Raw genomic sequence first — 23151 nt, forward strand, 5'->3', positions numbered from 1 at the left:
TGCCTGCCACACCCAATGTGTTGTGTGCCTCTGTGGACATAAATACACAGTATCCCCCCACTCCTGGAAGCCCCAGGGTTTTGGGTGCCTATGGGAACAATATGAGCCCCTTTAAGGCATGAATCTGCTGAAGCATTGCTTGCTTTATGTCACTGTAAACAATGTGCATATGGCAAATTATTTTGACAAAACACACTACTGGAATAGCTTTATAATGACACAGTGAGGCAGAAGAAGTCAGCAATTAGATCAAAGAATATACAAAATAATTCATAGTATGAATATGAATATGTTTCCTATCCAGTTATATTTCTCTAACAGATTTTCTCTACCGCTCTTTAAACTGTATTTTCTACAAAGAAGGATTACAGGAAATACTAAACTGACAACGGATCTGCTTACATATCCAGATACGCTTCTCTGATGAGACAGCAAAAAACAAGGCCGATAGAAATGATCCAGTGAAAAGTCACTTAGCTGCCCCTCCCATCCTGCTTCAGGTTCTTTGTGCTCTGACTGTGATTTGCCTTGGTCTAAAGTAGGAGATCCCTTACTCAACTGAAATACAATATACAGTATAATTTTCATAACCCCTACTGAGAGGGCTTCCTGTAGGGGTTGAGATATAGCAATAAACTGAAATACAGATAAGCTGTGACCTGGGAACGAACCACTATAAAACTAAAATGATTAATATTAGGAGGACATTGTAACTCTAACTGTCCATATTGTAATTTTACTATGTTGGTTATAGCCCTTTATCTTGTTTTCTCTAAGGGTATCCTAGAGGGCCCTTCATCACAATTTTTACCACTGGTAGGGCCCTGTCATGTTAACACAATTTCTACACTGGATGGATATGTTAGAGGGTACTTCAAAACGTTTTCTTCATTGGCAGAACAACTTGGAACACCATGCTAAACGCTTTTTGCACTTGACAGGAACTGAAGAAGGCCATGAAATATGTTTTACTCCACTGACAGGACACCCTAGAGAACACTTAATCATGTTTTTTCCTCAGTTTGGGTACTTAAGAAGATACTTCCTTGCATTGTCCCCAGGGGAGGTTAACCCAAGAGGGGCCTGCCTCATGTGTTCTACCTAAAGGGCCCTGTTTCTGTTGAGTCCACAGAGCAGGCAACCTAGAGGCCCTTGCGATGGATTTTTCTCCAGTGGAAGGGCACCATAAAGGACGCTTAATCCCATCTTCTCCTCTGTAAGGGTACCCTAGAAGGCCCTTTATCCTTTCGAAGAGCACCTTAGAGTATGCTTCTTCACCTTTTCTCCACTGGAAGCGAACCGGAGAAAGCCCTGCTTCAAATTTCTCCACTGGTCGAGAACCCTGTAAGACCCTACATGCGTTTTTGTCACTGAAAGGGCAACCAAGAGGGCACTGCATCAGGTTTAATCCGCTGGAAGGGCATCCTAGAGGTAATTTCACTAAGTTTTTCCCCTAAAAGAGAACCCTGGATGACCCTGCTTTTCATTTTCTCCAATGAAAGCGCTTCCAATAGGGCCTTGCCACAATTTTCTCCAATGGAATGGCCCCCTTTATGGCATGTCATCACGTTTTCTCCAAGGTAAGGGCACTCTAGAGAACAATTTATTATGTTTTCTTGCACACTGGACTACCATACATGGCACGTTATCATGTTTTATCCACCATGGGGCATCCAAGAGAGCACTTTTGCTTCATTTTCATACACCACTGTTGCCCTTGAGTCCTGAGCAGACATGGGGAAAAGGAAGGGAGGAAAAGGCAAATAATATGTTAATTCCATCTTTGAAGAATGCTACTAAATATGACTCAAAATACCAATATAAAGACCTTAAACAAAAAAAGAAGTCTTTGAATTTCATTGATTTGTTAATATACCTTTGCATTTCGTCATGTGTTACCAGGGCAACAAATAAGATAAAGACGTTAATAAATAAAAAAGCTACTGAGCTAAGCCTGCTAACATTATTATTCATCATTATTTAAGTATTTTTATCCTCACAGATTTCATTGATTTGTTCATGTGAGCTTACCTTTACATATTGTAATTTGTTACCAGGGCAACAGATAAGACCGTTAAAGACGTTAATGAATAAAAAGGTACCGAGCTAAGGCTGCTAACAACACTATTTTACAAAACATTGAACATTTTGTTTCTTCTCACGGTTAGCCAGGTTTGAAAAACCAATGACCTGTGTACTACACAGCAACAAGAAAACACTCATGGCTCCAATTCCTTAAGGCTCTTTTTAGGGTTTTCTTTCCCTCCCTCCCTATGCTAAGCATTCCCGACAGCAAAGATGGCGGCTGAGCGGCGTTGAGCCTTCTCCGTAATGAGTTCCCAAATTTGGCGAATTTGTTGAGTTTACAGCTGACCAAGGAAATTAAGCCTATGCAGAGAAGCTCGTTTCGTGAAAGAAATGTTGTGAGGCTGCGAAGAAAATCTTTTCACAAGGAGTTAGCCACTACAACTCGCTAGTTCCCCGTTGTAGCGCTGGGTGTTCATCGCAGTAGCTAACTAGCCTGTATCGTCATTGTAAAATGGCTCCGGTGCAGATTGGGTCAGATGGGCAGCTCGTCCCACTTGGAGGTCCGGTGGTCTCGGGTCCACAGCCACCACCACCCGGGACCCCGGCCACACAGGGGGTCCGGCTGAGCCTGCTAATTGAATTTCTTCTCCAGAGGACCTACCATGAAATTACCCTGCTGGCAGAACTGTAAGTAACATCCTAGCGTTGTAGGCCTCAATGCTAACCGGGCTAACAGGCGGGCTAATGAGCTAGCGTTTGTAAACTCAGAGGATGCTCTTCTTTCAGCCTCTTTTATTCACTCTAACGGGCTCATCAGGTGGTGAAGGTTGAAGATGCTTTCCACTTTGACACTGTAGATGAGCTATACTAAGTTTAAAACACAGATATTAGCACTACTGTTTTATGAGGGGGCGTACAAGTAAACAACACAGTACATCTGAAGGTCCAAAAGTTAAAGTTGAATGAATGGTTTTCTGTTGGACACCAGGGTTACGATGGATTACTTGCATCAGTCTACTTTCCCAAAGATACTATATCTGTATCTTGGTCCCTTATCCCCAAGCTGCTAACTGAAAAGATTATGTTCATTTTCTGTATCATACCGGTGTATGTAACTATAATAATACAAATAAAAGCTGTGTATATATATAGCAACTTTCAAAACACAGTTACAGCGTGCTCATGTCAAAGGCAGAGACTAAAGCCATTAAAACTAAACATGTTATATCACATAGAAAAAATATAATGAGATATAAGGCAAATAGAATCACTCAAAAGCATTAAGCATACCATACTATTTGTTTTAACCTCTCAATGTTTTATTTTTCAGACTTCCTAGGAAAACGGACATGGAGAGGTATGTGCCTATGAATTTCATTCATTACTTCTTCATCCCTCCACATTTGAAGAAACAATTTCTGTTACACTGTTGTGTTTCAACCAATGACTGTAGATGGCCGATATGTCTCCAACTGCTCTCACTGTACGAAATTGATGCCAAAGTCGTCCCTGTGATAGGCGCTGCCATCTTGCGTTGGTGACGTCATTTGGAGCCAGAGTTGCGCAGTGGTGATGCAGTAGCCACTTCCGCTAACCAAAACGCACACTCAAATTACTGAAAAAACAGCAAGGATCCTACACGTCGGTGTATTTAACAGCAGAACAGCTTCTTGTGTTGGTCCGAAGCAGAGGTTCACAGATATGGAAACTTCAATGACTTTAGTGATTGTTTTAGTTACGTTTTCACTTGTCGATCCTTCTCTGCTCTGCTAATCCGGAACAGATCAGCTGCAGGAGTCGTATTTGTCAACAGAGCTGTCAATCGTTCTTTTGACAGCATCAAATAAACTTGACAGGAAAATTAAGACTTTGACATAAAACAGCAGACAGAAACCATGTTTGACAAAAAATTTATTTGACGTGTATTTTGATTTTATAGTTTGACTCATGTCCCATCTGTTAACATGGAGGAGCTTAATGACCTATATTGCAGCCAGTCAGCAGGGGCCCTTGAAATGTTTTGGCTTCACGTTTAGGGAGCTGTCATGTCGTCCATCTTTTTATGCAGTCTATAGTTTCAATCTTTTATCTCTTATCTCTTGTTTCTTTTCCCCCAGGAAAATGGAGATTGTCCAGTTTGCCAGTCGTACAAGGCAGCTATTTGTGCGTCTGCTGGCCCTGGTGAAGTGGGCGAGCAATGCAGGGAAAGTTGAGAAGTGTGCGGTATGTTGTGTCTAGTTTGACTTGATTCACCTGAACTCTCTGTATGGTGATGATAAAATACAAATTGTCTAGTTTCCATCAGCACACAAATTCACTTAATGTTACCTTTTTCTTTGTTTATAGATGATTTCTAGTTTTCTGGATCAGCAGACCATCCTGTTTGTGGATACCGCTGATAGGTTGGCATCGCTGGCCAGAGACGCCCTTGTACATGCTCGTTTGCCCAGCTTTGCCATCCCCTTTGCCATTGATGTTCTTACCACAGGGTCATACCCACGCTTGCCTACATGTATACGAGTAAGTGAATTTCGGTACTAATCTATAGCTTTGTGTATATAGATTTTCTCTTGCATTTTTGGTATGTCAACATAACTGTTCTGTGTCTCTGTGCCTGCTTGTGTAGGATAAGATCATTCCTCCAGATCCCATAACTAAGAATGAGAAGCAGACCACCTTGAGTCAGCTTAATCAGATTCTACGACACCGCCTTGTCACCACAGACTTGCCACCACAGCTAGCAAACCTCACAGTTGGTAAGCAGCTTGTAAACCCGCTCTACAATATTTTACATGTCTATTTTTAAATACATTTGTAAAAGAAAGGGCTTGTGTTTAAATTTGTGTAGCGAATGGGCGTGTAAAGTTTCGTGTGGAAGGAGAATTTGAGGCCACTTTGACGGTGATGGGAGATGACCCTGATATTCCCTGGAGGCTGCTGAAGTTGGAGATTCTGGTGGAGGACAAAGAAACTGGAGGTAAGTCATGCGCTAATGCAGCTCTCCTCCACACTGTTTCATTTTTACACCTCATCCCTAATGTCTTTCACTTTCTCATTCTCTCTCAACTTGTCTGTCTGTTACCCCTTTCCCGCACGCAATCTATCCATCTATGTTGACAGATGGCCGAGCCTTGGTGCACAGTTTGCAGGTGAACTTCATCCATGAGTTGGTCCAGGCACGACTGTGTGCAGATGAAAAGCCCCTACAGGACATGTACAACTGCCTACGTATCCTTTCTTTGTATGTTTGTCTATCTGCACACATCCGTGCACATACATTTTTAAAAGTCCTGCAAGAAAAAAAAGCACTTGGCTTAGGTCCTGGTCTGATGTGAACTGCTGCAGTAGGGTGGGAGTGTGTGTCTGAGCATATAGGGTATTGACTAGTCCTGCAGACCCGTGCTGCATTCAAATGAGAAACACAGCTGCAGAATTGCATCCTTCTGAACCCCCTCTTTTGTTAATGACAGGGAAAGAGCAGCACTGTTCTCCCTACAACCTGTCACCCAGTCAGGTCATGTGAGGTTCAGTTAACTACTTATGGAGATGTTTGTTTCAGTTACCTGCTAAAACTGTACTGACAAGGTTTTTTTATGTCTTCGTGCTTCTTAGAAATGACAGCTAAATAAGTGTGAATACCAACATGTCATGTAACGTTGTCATTGTCAGGCAGTTATACTTGTGACTTTCATAATGCTATTGTAACTTACACACGTAGGAGAGGATATATTCTGACCTGACAGTCAGAGTCAGCTATCAGTAAAATGTAGGGAGAAACAACACCTCGTTAGCATTCATGCTAATATCTAAGACCCTAATCAAGCATGCGAGCTGAGCACAACTGTGCTTATCACAATGCTAATCAGTACATCTCTTCTCTGCGCTTCCTCCCACCACCACTAGCGGTGCAGCTTACCGTGTCAAAGAGCAGTCTGTGCTGGGCACAAATACCCCTTTTTACTAACAAAGCGTATGTGTCTTGGGGATATGTGTGTGAGTGTGTTTTGAATGTTAATGGCGAGAGATGTGTGTAGTGCTTGATCTCTACTCACCTGGACTTGGTACTTTCCCACACTGTGTTTTCTTTAACCGCATTGTTTCCAGACTCCTTCTGTCTGTCACTGCAGCTAGAAGTGCTCCACTCTCAGACTCTGATGCTGATCAGAGAGCGATGGGGCGACCTGGTGCAGGAGGAGAGATACGTGCCTGCAAAGTACCTCACTCTCACTGTGTGGAAGTAAGACTTTATGAATTGCCCTCACATTTATGGACAAGAACACTGTGTCCTCAAAATACTACCAACATGTATTCATAGACTTTGCAACTCTGAATCGTCCTTTTTCTTTCTCTCCAGCCAACAGGTTTTGGGTAGGAAAACAGGTACGGCGTCGGTACATAAAGTCACCATCAAGATTGATGAATCTGATGGATCTAAGCCATTACAAATATCCCATGAACCTCCTCTTCCTGCCTGTGACTCCAAATTAATGGAGAGAGCTATGAAGGTAAGGACATGTATTTTCAGTGTATTGCTGCGTACGGGGCAGTACGGATTAACACAAATATCTTGCAACTTAATAATGTCGGTTTTCCTTCTTTTAGATTGACCATCTGTCAGTGGAGAAACTTCTAATCGACAGCGTGCATGCCCGGTCCCATCAGAAGCTGCAGGAACTTAAGGCCATTCTAAAGACCAGCAATCCCAGTGACAACTGTATGTATTTACCGTAATGTCTTGTTAATTAAAATACATTCATACAAGGTATATAATGAGCAAATTCAAAGAGACCAGTGTTACGTCCTGCAGTAGCTGCAGCCTTGTTTTAACTCCTGACAACACGTGAAAGTAAAGGTATTGTTTAAAATGCAGAAGGCATCATTTTTCATGGTATTAAGTATGATGAATTCCATGTTCAAAATCCCCATTAGAAAAGTTTACCAAAGCGTGCACATCCAGGCGATAAAGTCCAGGTGCTGGGCAGAGAAGGCACAAGAACTACTTGGGAGCATGATCCAGTGCACAGACTCTATTTTTCGCTTCAAAATCCCCATTAGCCCATTGAAATGTACAATGTCACATATCCCTGATTCTCTATTTTTAAGTGATGTACTTTGTAATGAACATTTTTAATTTTCTGAGACATCTACAGTATTAAAAGGTGACACGTGTGGTTGTCTATTTCAGCATTCATCGAGACTGCTTTACCCACACTGGTTATTCCAATTCTTGAGCCGTGTGGTCGTTCGGAGTGCTTGCACATTTTTGTCGACCTGCACTCTGGCATGTTCCAACCCATGCTGTATGGCCTAGGTAAGTAACAGATAAAAATGAACCTTTTAATATTGTTTTGTATTTGTTCAGTGTCAAATACATGAACAGTTTGGCTTACACATTTGCTAGGATGAGTTTAATTCAAACTTAGTTTCTCTTTGATCCAACTTGAACTGTTATGAACCTTGTTGTGTTTTTCTCTCTAGATCAGTCCATGCTTGACGACATTGAGAAGACCATTAACGATGATATGAAGCGCATCATAACTTGGCTTCAACAACTGAAGTAAGTCGACTTCCTCAATTTTTAAATAGGTATGCACATGAAATATATATTTAAGGCTCCAGCTTGTCACAATTCAGTGGTCTGTCACTGGCAACACGTGGCTTAGCAGGTTGCAAGATGGGTGTTAAAAATCTTGCACGAGTCTTGCACTAGTGAACAGTGTGAATGCTGAGAGTAAAAGTGTGAGCCATCAACCCTGGATGTTTTGGTGACACTGAGTCTTTTTTTTTTTTTCCTTTTCAGGTTCTGGTTGGGGGAGCAGCGCTGTCGACAGTCTGTAAAACACCTTCCCACTGTGTGTACCGATGTCCTTCACCTGTCAAACTCAGCCTCTCACCCTGTTGGCAACTTGTCCAAACACAAACTCTTCATAAAGCTCACACGTCTGCCGCAGTACTACATTGTGAGTTCCTTAACCCGATGCATTGTTGAAAGGACCAAAACAAAAGGGTCTTAAATAGATAGAATCTTTTTTTATAACGCTCCTTTTTCTCCTGTCTGTTGTTATAGGTGGTGGAAATGCTTGAAGTGCCTAGCAGTCCCACAGCGCTGCAGTACAAGTACTCTTTCCTGTCAGTGTCTCAGCTGGAAGGAGAGGATGGACCCATGTGTGCACAGCTCCTGCAGCATTTCAAACCCAACCTAGAACATCTTGTACAGGACACCAACACGAGAGGGATCCGACCCGGAACTAAGAGAAAGGTAGTCACTGCTAGACTAGCTATAAACCAAAGTAAACTATATTACATTGTTTGCTTGATTGTTGCTTATAAGGGATTTTTAGACCAATGCAAATGTGAAGGGGTAAAACTTGTCCTTTTCTATGAGGATTGTACACTGATTTTGCAATGAAATTTCTGTGCAAATGTCCTCAGAAGGCTGCTTTCTTAAACTCAATTATAGAATATTCAACATTTTTCACACATTGTGGACAAATTCTTGTGCAGACCATCAGCTGTGATGCTGTACTACAAGTGCTGCAGACACTGCAGACAGAAGTGTATTGTAAACTATGTAGTCAAAACGCGCTCTGCTAGACAACTGGCAGCCGCTGTTTTCAGCATTACATTTTCTTTAAGTATGTTTTCTTAGGGTGGCATATCTAAAAACATCTACAATCCAGATATATGTGTATTATTTTCTGGTGTTTCTGGTCTGACTTGAGCAGCTTGATAAATCAAACTAAATGTGTCTTCAATGTCTCATTCTTTTGCCTCTTTTGCTCCATAGATTTCAGGGGACCAGGGAGACCCAGAGCCAAAGAAGCCTAAGCGTTCTGGAGAGATGTGTGCCTTCAACAAAGAGCTGGCTCACCTAGTAGCGATGTGTGACACCAATATGCCTTTCATTGGCCTCAGAACGGAGGTAAGTAAGGCGGTTTAAACCTTTTACACCGCTTTAAGATGTCTTAAAGACCGGCTTATGCACGGCAATCCCAGTTTTGTGTTTTCTGGCTAATGCTGCAGGTCTGTCTGTCTGTCTGTTTGAGTAGTTGTCCAACATGGAGATCCCAAACCAGGGTGTCCAAGTGGAGGGTGATGGCAGCAGTCATGCGATTCGTCTACTGAAGTAATACATGCATGTGTTTATACACACGCAATACCAGCCATATGTCATTTATCTTCAAATTTTGATAAAATAAAAAGATTTAACTTTACATTTAATTCCCTTTCGGCAGGATTCCTGCCTGTAAAGGTGTAGGAGAGGAGACCAGGAGAGCTTTAGAGCGGTCCCTACTGGACTGCACCTTCCGACTGCAGGGCAGGAACAACCGAACCTGGGTGGCTGAACTCGTGCTGGCTAACTGTCCTCTTAACAGCACACACAGCAAGGAGCAAGGTACACACCACATACAGACCCCTACATTTTCACATTTACATCATTCAAGAGTGTTTTGAAGAAGATTAATGCAAAAGAAAAATCAAAATCCAAAAAAGAAATATCACCAAACCCAAGAGATTCACGAAGATAAATACAACAAATTATCTTGCATTAAACAGAACGTGCTTTGCTTTAAATATGGCATTCATGTGAATTTTGAAAATACCTATCTGTCTTGTCCGTTAGCCTCAACACGACACGTGTACCTGACCTATGAAAACCCTCTGTCGGAGCCGGTGGGCGGGCGGAAAGTGGTGGAGATGTTCCTCAATGACTGGAGCGCCATCAGCCAGCTCTACCAGTGTGTCCTCAACTTCTCTCGTGCACTGCCAGGTATGTCCTCCGTAACGCAGCGGTCGCACTTTAAAGTCAGTTCATTTGAATTTGGCCAGTAAGTCTAATACAGCTGCACGTCCTTCCAGAGATGCCATCTTTCCTGACCCTGTTCTCCGAGGTGCGGCTGTACAACTACCGTAAGCTGGTGCTGTGCTACGGCACCACCAAGGGCAGCTCCGTCACCATCCAGTGGAACTCCAACAGCCATCGTTTCCACCTTGCCCTGGGAACTGTCGGGCCAAACTCTGGCTGTTCCAACTGCCACAATATCATCCTCCATCAGCTACAGGAGATGTTTAACAAGAGTCCAAATGTGATGCAGCTCCTGCAGGTACACAGTTATAAAAAAATGCAGGGTTCCTATTCACCTTACATCCGTGCGTTTTAACTACCTGATTGTTTAAAATCAGTAAAGTTCTGTTTTGTAAGAGAAACTTTTTCCTCTTTGCTTCAACTCTTAAGTTTTCTGTGTAATTGCCTGGGTAATGTTTCTATTCATCATCTCCCTCAGGTGCTCTCAGACACACAGGCCCCTCTGAATGCAATCAACAAGCTACCAACAGTGCCCATGCTGGGCCTGACCCAGCGCACCAACACTGCCTACCAGTGCTTCTCCATCTTACCTCAGTCACCCACACACATCCGCCTGGCGTTCCGAAACATGTACTGCATCGACATTTACTGCCGCAGCCGAGGTGTGGTGGCTATCAGAGATGGAGCCTACAGTCTTTTTGACAACACTAAGATTGTAGAGGGATTCTACCCAGCTCCTGGACTCAAGGTATAGTTTCCATGTAATCTGCTAAACCAAAAATGTGTTTATGCCTTTATTGAGAGAGAGAGAGGACAGTGGATAGTGTCTGAAACGGGGAAGAGAGAGTGGGGATGACAAGCGGCAAAGGGGTGGGAGTTGAACCCAGGGTTGCCGCATTGAGGACTGTAGCCTCTGTACAAGCGATTTAGCCTCTGAGCGTCCCAAATGTGTCTTCTTTAAATGGAAAAGTCATACTTTTTCTTTTGAAATAAATACCGCAGCATAATGCAGCACACAAGCCTGAATATGGGAGGAAACCGTTAGCCTGACAGCACCTCTAAAGTCGCTCATCTAGAGTCTTTTCATCTGCCAGGTTATTTGTGGAAGCCCCAGGAAGATGCTGCGGCTGACCTAGAATTTGACTGGCCATTAAACCCCCCATTAAGCCAAACTAAATATGTAATATTCATAAGTTAGTTTTAGAGGTGCTGGATGGCAGATTTTGTTATTTTTGCACTGTCAGGCTAGCTGTTCTCCCTATTTCCAGTCTTAATGCTAAGCTTAGCTAACTAATATTATCTTGGTTACCACTTTAGTGTGAAAGCATCTTACATCCTGTGCCATGAGAATTTAAAGGGTCTCTTTCTAATAAACAGAACTTAAAGGAGCAATTCACTCCTGGAAAAAGCCACTGCCAGTCAAAGCTGGTGTTCTCTGTAATCGATAGAAGCAATAATATTTGACATTGGCGCCATAGCTGTGGAGGAAGTTGTACAAACCGCTCGTTGTTTCGCCCATTCTACATTCCTACAACACCCAGGGTGCATTGCACCCCTCCCTCTGAAAGGAACGGCCCAGTGAGAGACGCTGGAGTGAAATACTACAATTTCACTGCAGGCAATGACTCGACGAGAATATATCGGCGGATCGTCCAAAAAATCTTTAGGTCTGCAGTCAACATTTCAAACCTGACGATTTTGAACGAGACATGATATCAGAGGCGAGCGTCCTAGATTGAGGAAGTGAAGTTTACCAAGTTCCTGGCCTCCCTAGGGGTTTTCCAGGGCCCAATGGAGAAGCGGATAGCGCCCTCCAAAGGCACATACTACTACTACACTACCATAATGGCATTAGCTCTCCATACTAGCATGATAGGACTGAGGTTGAAAATCGGCGAACTGGCCCTTTAAGAATACAACTGGACTCCAAAGGTAAATGGTAGACACAGCTTTATAATGACTAATATATATTTTTTTTTTTTGTTGCTCTTCTCATCTTTCCCCTGTCTAGACATTCCTGAACATGTTTGTAGACAGTAATCAGGATGCTCGCAGGCGCTCCGTAAATGAAGACGATAACCCGCCCTCACCGGTGGGTGTGGACGTGATGGACAGTCTGATGAACCAGTTACAAGCTCAACAGCAGACGCAGACAATGAGAGGAGGCGCGGGAGGTGTATACCCTCCACTCACTTCACCACCGCCGAACTACCACGCTAATGTAACCCCCTCACCATCTATAATGCCCACCCAGTCACCAGGTAATAATAGCCCAGTTGATATTTGGTGTTTGTCAAAGTATATGTGAGTGAATGATATCTGTGTCATCTGAGCTTTTTAAGCCGCTATACAAGATTGTAATCAACAAATCATTGTTTATGACTGTATCACACTGCTGTCATCAACCTCACTGCTGCCTTGTGTTATTTGTTGCAAGATCAAATTGTGTGAATGCCAAAGAGGAGAAAAAGCAACCATGTGTGCCGGTTTTAATTTCTGTGAAACCATGATATCAGTTGTGTTTTCCATGCAACGTGCACACGCCTCGCAGCCGAGAGGGAACAAAGCATGCATTTAGTCCTGCTCCCTCCATTCCTCTCCATCTCAGCCCGCCAGCCAGAGACTGCAGTCCTTCCGCCCTGCTTTAGCGTGTGTGTACATGTGTGAGTCTCTGTGTGTGCGTGCAAGGAGAACTTGTCAACCTCAGAGTCTGACGAGCCATTTGGTGTATGTGTGTGTGTGTGTTTGTTTGTGTGTGTGTGTGCAGGGAACATCCATGCCTCTGGCTCCCCTAGTGGAGCTCTGAGGGCACCCTCTCCTTTCGGGCCCACCCCATCGCCGTCTTCTCTGGGCATAGCGATGGGTCAGACCAGCTTTGCCAGTCCCCACGGTAAGCAGCAGGGTGGTAGTTAACGCTGGTCTGCTGGGCAAGAGCTGGAACGGGCTGAACCGAACATCTTCACTGGGCATATCTAGGCTGCAGACTTAACTAGCTTATGATAAAAGGCCTGTAGATAGTTGGCACACAGTGGTGTATTCATGTGTTTTTAATGTTGTATATTCAGTGTTGTTCTGTTTCTAATTGCCGTCTTCTCTCCTTCACCTTAGGAGCTCTGGACCCCAGCTCTCCATATGCCATGGTGTCTCCCAGCCACCGGGGTCAGTGGCCGGGCTCTCCCCAGGTCTCAGGGCCTTCTCCTGGGGCAAGGATCCCCGGCATGTCCCCTGGTAACCCATCGCTGCACTCGCCTATCCCTGACCCTCATTCTCCACGGGCTGGGACCAGTAAGTTCCGCTTTTTCAGTGTTTCCTTGCATTATTTTTACTTTGATAATTGGGAGTTAGAATCTGCAGAATCGTTTTATATTTATATAAACACTAGGGCTTCCAGGTAAATTGTTTCAAAAACAATTGGCATTGAATGCTATCACATCGCAGGATGTGCGATGTCGAGTTAATTAACTGAAACTGGGGGGTTGTTTTGTAAAGACTTAAGATCTTTAAATTATCCAAATGACAAAGTCTAAGTGTAATTTATGTTGTATATTTTATTTGTTTATATGTTTAAACATATAACTAATCTCTGTTCCAAAAGGCTGTAGGATGAAGTGCAAAAATACACTGCATGGATCTTGTGAAATGTCCTTGTTTTTTTTTTCTTATCAGTGAAAATAAAACGGCAATAGCAACATTACTTTTTTCCACATATAACATAAGACAAAAAACCGATTCATGTCAGAATCGCAATTCTTAATTCTACAATTCTGAAACGATTTGAAATGTTTTTGTGTATATTTTCACCAGCAGCCAGTTTGCGCACGACAAACCCACTGCATGCATTGTTTACCGTGCACCCTTTCCAGCTTCCGCTATACACGGTTCCAGCAAGGAGTGTGTCGGTCCTGGCGAGTCAGCAGCACTGCTAACGTTAGCTAGCTCTTGGCGTTGGTAAATGTCCGGGGAAAGCCCCGATCAACGCCCACAGAATAGCTCTTACCTGCGATGCGTGGCCCTCTCGAGCCACCCAGTCGTTTATAACATTCACCGCTCATTACATCATGGATGCCTGGCAGCTCGAGTCTCGTATACGAACGCGAGTGATGCACGAAAGCCACACAGCTGTGAACGTGAATCTGCCGTCGAACATTATTGTTTGACTGTTTTGAACAACATACAAAATAAGAGTTTTACAGTGTTATTTGTGTAAAAATATAATTTTAAATGCAAAGTTTGTGATAAATACAGAGGTAGCTGGTCTTATTTAACTTGAAGTATTTCTTATTTGGCATAACTGGAACTTGTGTTTCCTTAAAATTTTACAGTTGAAGTCCGGTACTAAACAATGTTTTATTTTTGCAAGTCAATCAAAAATAAATTGTCTTTGTCTTAGGTTTGCCTCTGTGTATTTACCTTATTGTATCAAATATAAAAGCTGCAGAATCTTGAGCACATTTTACCGTGCTTTAATGTCGAATGATCGAATCGCGACCTTAAGAATCAAATCGAATTGTGAGAGATTGAAAGATTCACACACCTGGATACTTGTGCTGTAGATTTTTTTCAAAGCACATCCTTAGTAGGAAATTAAACAGATGATAAATGAACCTTGCAGTGCTCTCTGGTGGGCAAACTATATAACAGAAACAAGGTGACACTGTTTCTAAATCATCTAAATAAGAAGAAATAATTTAATCTTACTTATGTGAAAAGCATGTAAAGAAACACCAGTACAACTGCTGTGAGCTTACATTGACCACTGAAAAAAATCCCTCTCTATTAATAATGTCTCTTTCTTTTCTCCCTGTCTTTAGGTTCACAAGTCATGCCTACCAGTATGCCTCCACCCCGCAAGCTACCTCAGCGCCCCTGGGCCGCCTCCATTCCTACCATCCTCACCCACAATGCCTTGCATGTGCTTCTGCTCCCCTCACCCACTCCCTGCCTGGTGCCGGGCCTGGCAGGAAGCTACCTCTGCTCACCACTGGAGCGCTTTCTGGGTTCAGTCATCATGAGACGGCACCTGCAAAGGATCATCCAGCAGGAGGCCAACGTAAGTGCGGCACAATTCATCCTCATTTGGAGTTAAATTATATTTTCTGCTCCTCCTCTAACTTCCCCTTCTCTGTCATTTCTCCTCCAGCTGTCTATCGTGAACTCTAACGAGCCGGGGGTGATCATGTTCAAGACGGATGTGCTCAAGTGCCGCGTGGCTCTCAACCCAAAGAACTACCAGACACTGCAGCTCAAAGTCACTCCAGAGAACACAGGTCCCTGGTCGCAGGAGGAGCTTCAGGTGCTGGAGAAGTTCTTTGAGACGCGGGTATGTGTAAGCAGCTTCCACTTAAAGCCTTGTTCATTATTTAGTCAAGCATATATATCTGAGGTACTCTTATTAATGTTGTATTGATCCATTTTCTGTTATCTTCTCTCTAGGTTGCTGGTCCTCCCTTTAAATACAACACTCTGAATGCCTTCACTAAGCTGCTGGGGGCGCCCACCAACATCCTGAGGGACTGTGTGCGCATCATGAAGCTGGAACTGGTGGGTAGCTCTTGTTACATATATTAATGCATGATCGTGTATGAGCCTAGTCAGTTTGATTTTTATCTACCGTAAAATCCAGTATATAAGTCACCCCGGAATATTAGACGCAGTCTATTTTGGGGGTATCCCAGAGGTAGAAAGGTTTTCTACAGCTATTTATAAATAAAATGTGTAAACTTATTTCAACACTATTTTGATTTGAAACACATTCAAAACACACACAAATTACAGCCTACCATCTGTTCTCGCCATGTCGAGTTTGCAATCCTGCTAGCTACCAGTGCTGTAGCATGTTGATGACGAAGCGTCAGCAACAATCAAGTTCCTCGCTTAAAACAGAGAGGAATAGCACTGCGGCATATTGTAGATAGGAGACGTTGTAGCGGCTTGGATCCAGAAAGAGTTTAATACGGAGGTGTGACGTCACCACTTAACAACAGACAACTTTAGCTAGATTATAGCGCCATCATCTGGGTGAAATACCGTAACACAATAACATACCTATCTCTGCATTTTATACTAGTATATTGGTCGCACCGGTATGAGGACGCAGCCCACTTTTTAGATGAAAAAAAAGTATTAAAAGTGCGTCTTATACATTGAATTTTACAGTATGTTCAATTTATATCCAAACTAGATATTGACAGCCGTACACGGTTGTTACATACAAGAACATTTAAATGCACGAAAGTTCCCTCCACTCATCTGGTATTGTAGCTGTTAAAATAATGTAGGAAAAACAAGATACAGAATAAGTGCACCATATGCCAGGATAAACCCGTCTTTGTCCCTGCATAGTGTGCACACTATACACATGCAAATGCTTTAATGTCATAGCAACATAATTATGTACATCATGACAACTGCAACGATCAATTGATTTGTTTATTAACTTGTCTCGTCTCTCTCTGCAGTTCCCTGACCAGGCTGCACAGCTCAAGTGGAACGTCCAGTTCTGTCTAACCATCCCTCCCAGCGCTCCCCCCATCGCCCCTCCTGGAACCATCGCTGTGGTGCTCAAGTCCAAGATGCTCTTCTTTGTAAGTCTTTACAAGGCCTCACCTTTTAGCTCTCACACATTTTTTTTAACACATAGACCCAACTGATGGTGTGTTTGGTTTTCTTTTGCCTCACAGTTGCAGCTGACCCAGCGTATCCCAGTGCCCCAGGAACCAGTGAGCATCATTGTGCCCATCGTGTACGACATGGCCACTGGCGTCACTCAGCAGGCCGACATCCCCAGACAGCACAGCTCCTCTGGGGCCGTAGCCATGATGGTTTCTAACATCTTGAAGAGGTTTAATGAACTGCACCCCGCCAGACCTGGTGAGACTTTTACTCTCAGCTCTGAATAATTTACTGAAAAAGTGATAGAAAAATCGTTTACAACAGTTAGTTCCAACTAAGTAATTTGATTGGACAAGAGGCATTCCAGTAGTGCTGATACAGAGTATAACTGCACTGGGACTTTGAACTTAAGTCAGTCTGCTGCTGGTGTTTGAAATACTGTTTATAATGTTACAGCAAACAGCCCTTGTTGATCACACAGAGTGCTAAAGCAACTGGTAACCTACTCAGTGGTTGCACGATAAATCGAAACGTATAAATAATTTTACATAATGCAAAATATCTGGTGAGTAGACACAGACAATCAGAATCAGGTTTATTGCCAAGTAGGTTTACACACACAAGGAATTTGTTTTGGTGGTTTTGGTGCAATTATAAAATTATATTTATTATATCACAAGGAGAAATGTTCTGGTTGCTTGCAGTTCAGCTTCTGTCAATTTGCTGACTGAATTGTGTTGTAGAGCCAAATACATGATTAGTCCTAATAATATACACATTTGTTTACTATTATCTGCCGCTTTTTAGAAGTCTAATTTGAAAGCAATGTCATGCTGTTTACTTAATATCAGCACGGCTGTGGTTAATGCTGCGTTCACATGGATTCATGCAGACAGTAGACAGCAGACAACACCTTTTGCCCGGCACAGGAAAAGTAAACAAACGCTCGGACGGAACGGCAGGACTGCAAAACGAAAAATTATTTTGTGTCATCATTTGATGTGATTATTGCTTATTATTGTTGATATTCTATTGCAAACATAAAATTGTTAGATTTCCCTTTAAACGTAAGCTAAGTCTTTCATTTACAATATAGATAGTGAAAGGAGAACTGCCGATTGTGTATCGCTTGTTTATCTGCGTCTGAAAAAGAGACGACAAAAACAGAAGCGCATGTGGGTGCAGCCTATTCTGCAAGAGCGCATAATACGTGGGGAATTTCATCAGCTCATCCAGGAGCTGAAGATGGATGAAGACCGGTTGACCTCTCGTTGTCAAGATCGCCCATGTTTTCTTGTTGTGTGAGGGAGGTACGTCACATCCGGTTATACGGATGGCAAAAAGTTAAAACAATTTTAACTTTAATGACATCTACCGTTATCGTTGCCGGTGATCACCACATTTTACCGTCCTGCTCTCGTCCACTAAAGCGATATCCGGTTTGCCGCCTACCATCTGCCTGAATCCATGTGAACGCAGCATAAGTTGTAGCCGTGCTAATATTCCCTATAACAGCACTCCATGTATGATATCTTTTAATTGTATCAACTTGAATATTCCATTTTATTACCCATACTTGAAAATGACTTTGCTAATGCTGGATATTTTTTTCTGTCCGTCTTTCAGGTGAGTGTACGATATTCGCTTCTGTTCACGAGCTGATGGCCAACCTCACTCTACCCCCCGGCACTCGTCAGTAGGAAGACATTCAGAGCCATTAATGGAGTCCCTCCGAGACTGAGGACGGGTTCATCCCCGAGCTAAGAGACTGTGGTCCCAAGATGTCAAAATGCAGCATGTCTCCTCTCTGCTTCTGCCCCTGGACTGTTGACCTGATGTATAATTGCTGTTATGAAAGAGAGTAAAATATGTACAGATGTGGACCACAGTCTTTATTCTGAAGCTACAAACAGGACTCACTGTTGAAGTCAATCTTTGACAGGGGACATTTCATGTATAAGGGTATAAATGTTATTTTTTCCTCCAGGTGCACTTGTAAACAAGATTATCTATTGAATTTAAGGTTGTTTACGAAAATATGTACATTGTTGTATATATGAGTATTGAAAAGAATCAGGTGAGTTAGATTTTTGCTAGAGAATTTTCCTTGTTTTTTTCTTTTTATAACGCCAGACTGACACTATTATGGTGTCAGAAGATATATTCCTTAGCACACTATTTAAATGTTTCCACGCCTTTTTGTTTGTTAAGACCTCTGCATTTTTATTTCAAACTGTCACTTTGGATACTGGAAAACTGTAACAAACTTTATAAGCCAGTTGTATTTTATTAAGACCCATTTTGAGTCCAGATTGAAGGATTTGAAACAAACTGTCTGACTTTGCTATTTAATAAACCAAGCCCAGAGTCGGTTTGTGCTTTCAGGATCTTCCACTGGCAGTGCCAAAAAATATTTCCTTTTATTAAAAAAGCAGAATCACACTATAAAAATACTCGTTTAATTTACGCACAAGGAAAGAAATTATGGCAACAGAATGAACACAAATTATCAAAAGTAAGTACACATTATGCAGAATAATTCCTCCTAAACTAATATATTAAGAAAGGGATAATGTATAGTGACCAGGTTATAACCGTTATATAATATATATCAACCAATACGTGTCGTTATGCAGTGAAAACAGCTTTCATATCTTGCTCTTCGTCTCCTTCTGACACTTATAACAACTTCACTTAAACCCATCTGACCTTTTTCTGATTTTAAATTAAACTTTCACTTAAATATTTATTAAACATTTTCAGTATTTCAAACCATTACATGTGCAAACAGGAAAAGCAAATGCACAGTTTTCAGTGTTGCTGGTCAAAGAGGAATGTATTAGCTTCATATAATTTCAGGGGATTTAATCTGTAACAATGGATCATATTTTATGACTGATTTTATTCTGAAAGGCAACAAATAACTACATGTAATCAAAGGAGCGACTGTGGTTTAATGCAACTATTTTGGCAAGCGATTAATTGGAATCCAATCCTTTCCCTGTCGCAGAGTCTCAATTGTGAGGGTTTGCTGCTTTTTATTCCCTGTGTGAATATTTCTGAAGATCTTTTCGGTTATAAACTGTCATTTTGGGATTTAGGAGACTTTAAAATTATAAAAACAAACGTTTTATTGAGAAAATAATCTGCAGATGAATCAATAACAAATTAGATGCAACCCTAATAGTCGTTGGAGAATAAACATTACATCATCAATGTAGATTATAAAGTGGTATAAAATTAAAGTATCTTATAATTGCATTTCTGTTCAGTACTTGGTTAATTAACATCACTTAAGTCGTGAGTAGAAAACAGCTCTCTTTTAAATCCGCATCCAAATCATAATGCTGAGCTCTTTATCCTTAAAACATGACATCATACAAAGAGGCTCGCGCTCAGTCTGTCAATGTGGAGGGGGGCGTTCAAAACCGCAAATCCCAGACTGTGACTGCACGGCTGTTGTTGCAAAGGGCGTGGGCATTGTTTATTTTTTTTTTTGTATTACACTGAGCTTCATGGATCCTCCAGGATAAAAGGATGTATTCTCTACCTTGCTGCTGCTGCGCGTGAGCATCGTCACCTGCAGGAAAACGACGATTAACGAATGAATATCGGATTTTCATTCGAACGTTTGGCACTCGAACGCACCACTTGCGATAGGTAGTCCCGACCAAATGCCTTAAAAATACAAATAGATGTAAAATAGTCTTAACAAGGCTATTCCCATTTGCTTCCACGCGCCTTATATGGCTTTTATCAGCGGGGCAAATTTAGGAGAATAGTGTGATAATCAATCAGAAATGGCAGTAAGCATTACAGAGCCGCTCTGCCTGCCGTGTGATTACCATGAAGCTTTTAAAGGTAAGTCCCAGCATCACCCATTTGTCTTTATTTGTCTTTATTTTGAAATCTGACTGCTGTTTGAAATTAATTGCATCTTGGGAGAAGTGCGCCCGGCAGGAACTGTCTCTGACCACTCCCCTTCTGTCCTTATTAGTGTCCTTCCTTCCTTCCTTGGACCTGTAGGATAGATAGATGACATAATGCATGTTGTGTCATAGCCTGCAGTGGTGCACCTGTGTTGTATATTTGTGTTTGTGAAGGGGCAAAGGCGGGATAAAAAAGAGTGCATTTGAAACTGATTGGGTTGCTGTGTGGTCAGTGGAGCTACAGGTGAAGAGACCTCTGATGCCGGTCCAGCTGAGTCCAGAGCAGGTGGGCCTGGAGATGTTGTGTCTGTGTGGGCAGCTGGACCTCCTTATTAGGGCACAGATGCAGCAGGTAGAGTCACCTGAACACTACATGTTGACACATCTATGCCCACTTTCCTTGCTGTTTTTTATCAGTTTTAAAGTGTCGGGTTAATAAAGCAAAAGTCACTGTTGCCCCATCTTCACCTCTATCAATGAACCAAAGCTTATGAGCGGCCATATGTTACAGTTTCAGGAGCAGTTAGGACAAGGCTGCAGCCCAGAGGAGGCAGACACTTTCCAGGCTCAAGGTCAGTGAGACAAAGCATCCAAGTGTTTCATTTGACCTGTAATTCTCCCGTGTGTTTGATGTCTTTCTGGCTCTTTTCTTCCAGGATCAGAGATTCTTGACCAGATGCTGCAGTGCCTTGAACACCTACCAAAGCCTATGCCACAGCTGGAGGTATCAACCAATAATACTGTCCAAATATCAAATGTAACAGAGTAATAGAGGTTTTATTCGTGTTTCTTTAGGACTACCTGGACATGGTGGGTCTGTCGGTAATGTTTCCTCGAGTGGAGGTGTTCCTCATTCAAGGCAGCCCGGTGGACATGCTGGAGAGGCCGCCAATGGACGGTAAGGATGTAAAGTATCCTCAGCCAAGAGGAATATGAGGTATTTCAATCTGTTATAGCATGAAAGATCGTGTGTAGATTAAAAAACCTTTAATACTAACTGTCATTTTTGTTCAAGACTCCACTTGACAGACATAGTTTCTTTGCAGTTTGAGATTCCTGGCCAGTGGCATCATTTGCTAAAAATTGGTTGAGCTGTCGATACTGAAATAGTTATTTTTTATGTTTAAATATCTCTCTACAGTTTCACTTTCCATCATCTTTTCTGTTGATGGTAAAACTAAAAGTGTGACATTATAACTACGTTTATTCAACTCAAAAACCTGTAACACAGCAGAACAGAATTTCAGTTTCCTACCCTGAACAGGACATCAGAGAAAAATGGCCACCGTGTGAATATGTTGAATGTAAGCTGATGCTTTTCTTTGCAGAATACTTCTTCCACATTGCCAAACTGAACCAGCTCCTGGTGCTGAGTCAACAGTTGGAAGAAGATATCAGGCACCTCGGAAGTCATAAATACATCGCCCACCAGCTCTCAGTCATATATGTAAGGAGAATAAATCTAAATAATTATTCTTTCCCCTCGTTTTCAAAAGGCATCAGCCTCTATGTTATATTATTACATTTTGTGCCTTTTAATGTCTCTTTTTTTGTGCAGCAAGTGGTCAGCTCGTTCAGAGGAATTCAGGCTTTCTCTGACATAAAGAAAGACATTGAGGCCAACTTCAAACAGATGAAGCAGTGTCTCGTGGTAGAGGAAGGCTCCAGGCATGAGCCTCAGCTGGCTGCTCAATACATCAACTGGTGAGTTAAAATTCAAATGTCAAGCTTGTAGAGATAATAATTAATGCAGCAATCACAACCGTGTGCTCTTCTCCATGCAGGATATTAGAAGTAACTCAAAGCTTAACCTCCATGGTGTTGTCGCTGCCGGAGGAGCTGACTGAAGACCTTCACCAGGCCGTCACCTTTGTGTCACAGTTCCTCTCCTGACTTACCCAGACAAATGCCTTCATGTCTATGAACCCTGACGTTCGGATGCATCAGGTCTCTCTGGGAGTTGCCTGCTTCTACATGAACTGAATATGTTTCAATTGTGAAAAGGTGCTACAACATCTGAACTGATTGATGGTGGGAACAGAGAGCCTACTTCATTAACAAATCATGTAGGTTTTTATATTGTCCTCAATGATGTGGCGAATACTAGTCCTTACAGTGAGTCAGTTGTTTGGAAATGAATGTAAGCTTGGTGAATCCCTCCTTGCACTACTGTTCTACCTACTGTTATGAATTTTTATACCTAAAGTGGAATAAACTAATTAAATGCAACAGAAAAAATGGGTGTGTGTATGTCCTCACTCCAGACAGGTGAATAAGATGTCATTGTACACAGGAAAAAAACAATTAAGGCAGAAGTTTTGACGTGTTGTTTCAGGTGGAATGATAAGCTAAGGCTCCTCTGCCCCATATTTGTGCAACACTCATGGCACTGTAATAAAGTTACAAGAGATATAACTCACATACATTAATTATTAGAATTAGTATTAGAATTTTTTGTATTGAGCTCCTCTCACTGGTCTGAATTAACCCAATACTGGTTCTTTAGTGAGTAAATGGCGCCCTCTGCTGTTCAATTCCTGCAAAATGTTCATAAAACAGAAAATACCGCCACTGCTCCCTTCTGAATTATACTGGTGTTTTCAAGTCGAATAAACAACAGCCACAGGCAAAGCTAAGTTAAGACAATTAACACCAAACTAAATGTAGGAAGGACACAATACGAGGTGTTGTGTTATTGTGTTTGTATGCTTCATGTTTACCGACCAGCTCATGTTCCATACGTGTCAATCGTCTCTTTCAACAGATGTTTTGAGC

The 23151-nt window shown here is 42.2% G+C and overlaps 2 protein-coding genes across 3 annotated transcripts; both read left to right on the forward strand.

Moving 5' to 3' along the window:
* Positions 1-2303: 2303 nt before the first annotated feature.
* med14 (mediator complex subunit 14) lies at positions 2304-18831 on the forward strand. 2 transcript variants are annotated; one of them, XM_069663757.1, is made up of 29 exons: positions 2304-2715; positions 3359-3385; positions 4146-4251; positions 4375-4548; positions 4655-4784; positions 4877-5005; positions 5149-5256; positions 6133-6265; positions 6383-6533; positions 6631-6742; positions 7214-7339; positions 7507-7585; positions 7829-7988; positions 8096-8287; positions 8816-8950; positions 9078-9154; positions 9264-9424; positions 9653-9799; positions 9889-10133; positions 10314-10583; positions 11847-12096; positions 12603-12725; positions 12944-13120; positions 14647-14885; positions 14976-15155; positions 15269-15376; positions 16294-16419; positions 16516-16705; positions 18074-18831. In XM_069663757.1, exons 1-29 carry the CDS (start codon positions 2540-2542, stop codon positions 18145-18147), a joined length of 4305 nt encoding a protein of 1434 aa, XP_069519858.1. In that variant the 5' UTR covers positions 2304-2539; the 3' UTR covers positions 18148-18831. The 2 variants fall into 2 exon arrangements, with proteins under 2 accessions (XP_069519858.1, XP_069519859.1); XM_069663758.1 differs by lacking the exon at positions 12603-12725.
* Positions 18832-19869: 1038 nt separating this feature from the next.
* On the forward strand, positions 19870-22596 carry LOC138592680 (uncharacterized). Its single transcript, XM_069663526.1, has 8 exons — positions 19870-20308; positions 20610-20728; positions 20888-20948; positions 21033-21100; positions 21172-21274; positions 21705-21823; positions 21935-22080; positions 22161-22596. The coding sequence occupies exons 1-8, from the start codon at positions 20248-20250 to the stop codon at positions 22267-22269; spliced, it is 786 nt and encodes a 261-aa protein (XP_069519627.1). The 5' UTR covers positions 19870-20247; the 3' UTR covers positions 22270-22596.
* The last annotated feature ends 555 nt before the right edge of the window (positions 22597-23151 follow it).

Source organism: Semicossyphus pulcher, unplaced genomic scaffold (genome assembly GCF_022749685.1).
Source record: "Semicossyphus pulcher isolate SPU_LCO1_2020_fin unplaced genomic scaffold, fSemPul1.0.p SCAF_15, whole genome shotgun sequence".
Classification (NCBI taxonomy): Eukaryota; Metazoa; Chordata; class Actinopteri; order Labriformes; family Labridae; genus Semicossyphus; species Semicossyphus pulcher.